The sequence below is a fragment of the Sinocyclocheilus rhinocerous genome, unplaced genomic scaffold, assembly GCF_001515625.1.
Source record: "Sinocyclocheilus rhinocerous isolate Xijiao unplaced genomic scaffold, SAMN03320098_v1.1 scaffold721, whole genome shotgun sequence".
In the NCBI taxonomy this organism is placed as follows: Eukaryota; Metazoa; Chordata; class Actinopteri; order Cypriniformes; family Cyprinidae; genus Sinocyclocheilus; species Sinocyclocheilus rhinocerous.
The window spans coordinates 616577-624142 of record NW_015656165.1 but is presented as its reverse complement, the minus strand read 5'-3'; the positions used below and the strand labels follow the sequence as shown (position 1 = coordinate 624142).

At 35.6% G+C, this 7566-nt stretch overlaps 1 protein-coding gene across 1 annotated transcript in view; it reads left to right on the top strand.

Annotated features, from left to right (window-relative positions):
* LOC107719731 (transmembrane 9 superfamily member 2) overlaps positions 1-7566 on the top strand; it is a 33172-nt gene that overhangs the window by 19542 nt on the left and 6064 nt on the right. Inside the window, exons 10-16 of the mRNA XM_016527219.1 lie at positions 970-1102; positions 2014-2133; positions 3745-3802; positions 4198-4357; positions 4493-4644; positions 4804-4915; positions 5035-5206. Coding sequence (XP_016382705.1) covers positions 970-1102; positions 2014-2133; positions 3745-3802; positions 4198-4357; positions 4493-4644; positions 4804-4915; positions 5035-5206 — 907 coding nt within the window. The remainder of the gene's footprint in view (positions 1-969; positions 1103-2013; positions 2134-3744; positions 3803-4197; positions 4358-4492; positions 4645-4803; positions 4916-5034; positions 5207-7566) is intronic.

The window sequence follows — 7566 nt, the reverse complement described above, 5'->3', positions numbered from 1 at the left end:
TCTATTTTTATGATAGCACTGACTGTAAAGTGACTGTAATGGGGTAATCAAAATAGCCTAACACAACTCTGTGCTTTTGTTCTCATTTATTTTCATTTTTAGTTTAGTGAATTTAACTTCTACTTTAAAAGCCTTATTTTTGTTTTTAGATTGCAATGTCACAATGTTAGAATGAAATGTGATTTTAACCCTTTTTTGCAAATAATATAAAGGCTTACACATGGTTACATTCACTTTATTTGTTTTCATAGCCTTTAATATGTATTGTTTCGTTGGACAACATTGGACGGTAAGTGAAATATATATATATTAAATACAGATTTTTTAAATACAAAAACAAAAATACAGAGATATATACCGTATATCGCAAATCGGCCAAAAAATAACGAGATATGAATTTTTGCCCATATCGCCCAGCCCTACCACATAATAGACCATGTTTGTGTGTGAATGTGTGGCACTCGGTGTGTTTGGTTTGTAATTTAACGAGCATAACTTATAGAATGTGTGTTAATGTATGTCACTTATGTTTGTGGTCTGGGTCGTCTGCTGCCAACAATGAGGGTCACACTGATGCGGAGAGACAAGCGCACACACACTGCCTTCACCCTTGATATGAGTCACCTTAAATACACACTTTGCATTCAGATCTCTTTATATATCCTATATTTGGCCCCTCCCATCTAGGTTTCGGGGTCACACAGGGTCAGGCGTGATACACACATCTGTTGCTTTTACGTGTTCTCTCTTTCCTGTTTCACCATGGCCCCTCCCCCATCCTGACAGATCAGACTCATTAAGGACAGACTGAGAGTGACACAGTGTATCATTGGTCTGAGCAGCAGCCGGCGTCTATCCTTTGATCTCTGTTAGCTGTAATTGGGCTGTAGACCCAAACCCATGCCTGAACGGGGTTCCGTTAGCTCCTGCTATTGTTAAAGCCTCGCTTTTCCTCTCCGTCTTTTCCAGGAGGATGCCCAGGAGGAATTTGGCTGGAAGCTTGTTCACGGAGATGTCTTCAGGCCTCCCAGGAAAGGCATGCTGCTGTCTGTGTTCCTGGGCTCTGGGACTCAGATCTTCATCATGACGTTTGTTACTCTCTGTAAGTGTATCGAGAGCTGAGCAATCGAGGAAAATTCACGCCCTGATTGTTAGAAAAATACCAGTACCAGATCAAAAAGTAGTTTTCTTAGTTTGCTTTAGAAATGTGTCTTTGGCATAAAAAAGACAAATGTGTTAAATAAATGTATACTACATTGAAAAGGGGTCAGTAAAATTTTATTTATTTTTAAAGAACGTAGTACTTTGACTGGTGTAATGATTGCTGAAAATTCAGCTTTGAATTTAAAGAACGTAGTACTTTGACTGGTGTAATGACTGCTGAAAATTCAGCTTTGAATTTCTTACACATAGAATTTCACATAGAAAATTTTATTATTTTAAATTGTAATAATATTTCACAATATTGCTGTTTTTACTGTATATTTAATTAAATAATAAATCCTTGGTAAACTGAAGAGACCTTTCAACAGCATTAAAAAATCTTACCAACCCCATACTTTTAACCTGTAATGAAAATTATACATTAATATACACATTTAAAAACCATAAGCAGGCTGCAGGCATAAAAAACAATTTATAAATAGCAGTGTTAAAAACCTAACAATGTCATGTGATCATTACATTGTTAAGAGAGAAACACAGAGAATAAAAAAAGAATCAAGACATCTTTTTTTAAAATGCTGTTTGACCAATGTAGTCAGATTTTTGGACATATTTATGATAAATTATTTTAAAAAATGTTACCAAAATTACTACATAGATAATTTTTTACTTTGTGATGGCTGATACAATGTATGAACCTGGACAGTTTTAAAAGTTAGTTTGGAGCTCTATTACATTTGCTGCATCTAAAATATGATATGAAGAATTTTGTTGAGTTTTTGATTGACGTTATGTCAAAATTTTGAATTATTGCAACCCTGAACTTGACAACATGTTTTCCCCCTGTAGTTTTTGCCTGTTTGGGTTTCCTGTCACCTGCCAATCGTGGGGCTCTGATGACGTGTGCAGTGGTGTTGTGGGTGCTCCTGGGTACTCCAGCTGGTTATGTGGCTGCCCGCTACTACAAATGTAAGTACGCAGCAGATGATTGACCTTTGATCTCTGATCCTCCCTCCATTAGGGCTGTCTGCAGTTCATTAGATTTAATTAGTGTCAGAGGAGCCATTTACATGAACAGGCAGGCCTACCCACCCCTGCTTCTTTTTTGCTTTACTTGTGTTCTACAGCTCGTGCAGAATACAATGAGAGCTTACTCTTCTATTTACTATGATATCAGTTGTAGATCCATCTGCTGAGCTCTGTTTTAACATCATTCATATGACAGACGTTTAATTGTCCCCTTTGATCTTCTCAGTTTTTCCTCTCCGATTAGAAACTGAATCATGGACATTTAGGAATTTACGTTCAGTTGATACAACAGCCAATTTTGGTAACACTTTACAGTAAGGTGTCATTTGTTAACATTAGTTAATGTATTAACTAACATGAATTAACAATGAACAATACATTTGTTACAGTATTTTTAATGTTAATGAAAATTCAGTTATTCATTTTTTGTTCATGTTAGTTCACAGTGCATTAACTAATGTTAACGAATGCAACTGTTAACTAATGAACATTATTGTAAAGTGTTACCCCAATTTTATTTTTATTTTTTTTTGTTACTTTGTTCATCAACCACCAAACTTGATGCACTGGATTGTAGTAAATTCTAGGAAGTATCCAGTGACTTATAACTTCTGTATTGCTCACAATAGTGCAACCATCTCACAGACTCAGTCATAAGAGAGGACATACATTGCACCCCAAATCTGTGAATGCATCTAATATTATACATCTATGCATAATATTATACATTATACATCTAATATTACCCCCAACACCTTGTGCAATGGAAGAGGAGAATGTAACTGTTCTCTTTTGACTTAAAAAAAAAAAAAAAAAAAAAGTGAAGAATGTGACAGTTTTTATATGTTTGAATCTAGAGGTGATAACGAAAAGAATGTTATTGAGTTAATTCTAACAACTACGTTGAAGTCAGAAATAAAGAACATGAAAACAATACAAATAATAGAACATTTTTTTAAGTATCTGATAGGCTTGTCGCGATAGACGGTGCTCTCCAGTGAGGAGAGTGAGTCGAGCTGACTGACAAGAAGAGTGGGCTGAGACAGACAAGACAATGGTGGATGATTTAGTAGTTTCGAAACTAGATGCAAAGTTAATTCAAAAGTGAAAGTAAAATGCGCACGGCGCTTTTAAGCTATTTAAAAGCGAGGAAAAGAGGGAAAATTCAAACAAACTAAAAATAAACAATTGCTTTACTCCGAATTGCCGCTATTTGAAAGTTAAAGTAAAATGGGCACACCGCTTTTACAAGCTATTTAAAAGCGAAGGAAAGCGAGGAAAAGTGGGAACGCCCCGCCCCCGCGGTGATACCGGTATTACCGGTGTTGTCACACGTCGATTAACCGGTGGGAAAATTTCCTCACCGTCACAACCCTAGTATCTGACTGTAGAGGCTGATGTACTGATGTATTACAACTGTATTACATTGACTGTAGTTTCTCTTTGTGATTTAATAATTGTTTTGTATCCTTGTTGAAGTGTGAGGTGAACTGGTCTCTCTCTCTCTCTCTTTCTCTCTCATTCCCTCTCTCATTCCCTCTCTCATTCCAGCCTTCGGTGGGGAGAAGTGGAAGACCAACGTTCTGTTGACAGCATTTCTTTGTCCAGGGTGGGTAAATGGAGAAATACATCATTTCTTTGAATTGAAATTTCATTTCATTAAGCAGTTACGTCATTGGTCTCAAACTCAATTCCTGGAGGGCCACAGCTCTGCACAGTTTAGCTCCAGCCCTAATCAAACACACCTGGTCCAGCTAATCAAGGTCTTCAGGATTACTAGAAACTTCCAAGCAGGTGTGATTTGGAGTTGGTTGGAGCTAAACTCTGCAGAGCTGTGGCCCTCCAGGAATTGAGTTTGAGACCACTGATACATGTAACAGTTAGTGGAAGATTTGGGCCATTTTGCCCTTTGAAGTCTTGTGCGTTGATGTGTAGCTTAAATATGACTTGTTGTGAATAATAAATGTATAATAATAATAAATTAAGAATACATGTTTTTTTCAGGGTGGTGTTTGCAGATTTTTTCGTAATGAATCTGATTTTGTGGGGTGAGGGTTCATCAGCTGCCATGCCCTTTGGCACTCTGGTGGCCATCCTGGCTCTGTGGTTCTGTATCTCAGTGCCCCTCACCTTTATTGGAGCTTACTTCGGTTTTAAGAAGAGCGTAAGCTTTCTTTACCTTCAAATTGTTTCCCAAAAGCTTTTTTAAAACTTCATTTTGTTTGGTGTCAAATAATCCAATTATCCCTGTTTCTCTTTCTTATAGTTACATATGTTTGTAATTTTGGTTCCATTTCAGGGCATCGAACATCCTGTGCGGACCAATCAGATCCCCAGACAGATACCAGAGCAGTCCTTCTACACCAAACCTCTTCCTGGCATTGTCATGGGTGGAATCCTGCCGTTCGGCTGCATCTTCATCCAGCTGTTCTTCATCCTCAACAGCATTTGGTTAGTGCTGGTTATTAACGGTTGCTATGATTCCAATTCCAGTGATTACAAAAGCTAATTCCAAAGTTCAGGTTTAGGTTTCAAATCTAAATAAAATCCAGTTTCTTTTAAAACACTTACAGTTTTATAGAAATATTGTGTAAACTATTGATATTACAGGTCTCATCAGATGTACTATATGTTTGGCTTCCTCTTCCTGGTCTTCATCATCCTGGTCATCACCTGTTCTGAGGCCACCATCCTGCTCTGCTACTTCCACCTGTGTGCTGAGGTAAGAGTTCACACAGCAATATGCATATTACATATACACACATGTGACAATATGCATATTTTGGAGAGTCATGTCTTTTTTTTTTTTTATTAATTTGTTTTGTGTATATGCTGTCTCAGGACTATCACTGGCAGTGGCGCTCCTTCCTCACCAGCGGATTCACGGCTGTTTATTTCCTGGTCTATGCCATCCATTACTTCTTCTCTAAACTGCAGATCAGTGGACTCGCCAGCACCATTCTTTACTTCGGCTACACCATGATCATGGCACTCATCTTCTTCCTCTTCACAGGTCTGTATGTGTGTAGAGTTAAGGTGCAGTCACTAGCGAAATTTTGTGGGCAAAAGAGATCCATTGTCAGAGACACTGCTCACACAGAAGTCATTTTCAAACCAAGCAGCTTTCTGTTGGTCAGCGCTGCCAATTCATGTGACCAACTTGAAAATGAGTGAAAATCCCAATCACATGGATTCCTATTAGATTCCTATTTCGCACATAAATTTTCCAACGGTAAGCGTGAACTGATAAACTGGAATCATGGAATTTTGTCATGCAGTTTTCATGAAAAATTGCATAGCACTTTTCACAATACATAAAACTTCAAAGTAGCTTTACAGATAATATGTGACCCGTGCTGGCAAAATGAGTCGGAATGCGCATGGGCTCATTTTGAGCTACAGGCAAAAAAAGTGAAAAATGTCGATTTTGAGGTTTTCACAAAAATTAGTCTAAAACATCTGATGTGTAACGTTTGGGGAACTGTTGGGGAAAAACATCTGATGTGTAACATTCTATTAGATCCGTGCATTACAGTAGGTCTTAAGATAGGCAGCCTCATTAATGTTAATCTAACAATAAAAGAAAAGCGTGAATCACTTGCTGCTCGTGATTGAACTGCTTTTGTAGTTTTAATAATCACTTTATTTTTACATTTGATTATTTGTTTTTCTTACTTGAATGCTTTTGTTTATATGTAAAATGAAAAAGCTAATGCATTATTTGGTTTTTTTGCATCTATTCTTACTTATAATAACAAAGGTAAAATAAAAAATAGCTATATTGTGATTATTAATATGGTAATTATTAAGAAAATAACTAGAGGAAACGTTGCTCTGTGATTTTGCTTTGGAACATTCAGAGAATTTTAACTCGATTTTTCTCAAAATTGACTGCTGACTATCGACTTCAAACAGATGTAGCTCAGTCATTAATCATACATCATTTTGAAGGTCTTTTAATGAAGAATGTGAACATAAAAATAACTCATTTTTGACCATTTTAAACTGGAAATATCAATACATTTAAATTAATTAACCAGAATATTTTTAAAGCTTTAATTTCAAATTAAAATATGGTTCAGTTTATATCTTGATTTTATGTATTTGTTAGCATTTTAATTTCAATTAGAGTTGAATTATTTGAATTTATTAATAATAATATTGTATCAGTTTTAATACTTTTAAGTATTGGTGCACCGACCTTTATTTTTCATGACCAATTCAGATTTATGTTTGATTGTGGGCCAATTCTGATAATGGTTGCCGATTTTCTTTCTTTTTCTTTTTTTCTTTAATCAAGAGACAAATCAGAATAAAAGAGTACATGAACAAGATGCTTGTTGGCTCCAAACTGGACTTAAAAAATATCTGTAGCCACTTCTTCACAATCAATGCTTTGAGTTTAATTTTTTTATTTTTTTTAATAAACTGATGGGTATAATGGTCTGTAAAATTGTGGGATGTTTTGCTCCAAACATTTGATGATTGTAGACTAGGGATCGACCGATATGTGTTTTTCAGGGCCGATGCCGATAGTGATTATTACAGTTTAAGTAGACCGATAACCGATATTTTGAACCGCTATTTTGAACCGATATATATGTCTGGTGTAAAAATGAAAATTAATGTTAAAATTAAGAATAACACGGGCTCTGACAAAAACTGCCTTCCCTGGTTTTGGTTGTGTAGTACTCCCACACTGCACTTCTTACTCTTGTCTTAGTCTTAGTTTTTACCTCTGTGCATCCATCTACAATAAGGGTAATATATAAAGAGAGAGTTAAAAGTGGGGCCACTGTATGCTTCATGATTAAGCCTATGAATACTGCACTACAGCTAAACAGCTTGGGGAAATGAAAGTATTTGGCTTCAATAATTTACATGTTAGAAAATGTGTGTGTAATAGCATAACCTCTCAATTCTTTTCTGATGGCTAAAACATAACCTACAATAGTAGAGGTGACTATTCAATTCATCATCTAATGCACATCAATGGATTAAATTAAAAAATGTATATAATTGTAAATAATTTAATTGTCTTCATAGCTATATTGTAGAATTTGTTAAGAAGTCTGCAACTATTTTCATGAAACTATAACCCTAATAGCCTGTTACAGGCACACTTAGTTCAATAGCCTATTGAAATGTCTTGGCCTATGTGACACTAGAAATTTCGGTTAGTTTTAATTTACAGTACAGTGCAAATTAAGGCATAAATCAATTTAATTTATCTTTATATCAAATGAGTGAAACTCTTTATTTTTTTGGCAAACAAAGGGTTTACTATTAAAATTAAAACATGGAAGAAATAGCGCATTGCGTGATTATTCTTTTAAACAAAAGTTGTAATAATTGTTGTAGTAGTATTATGTA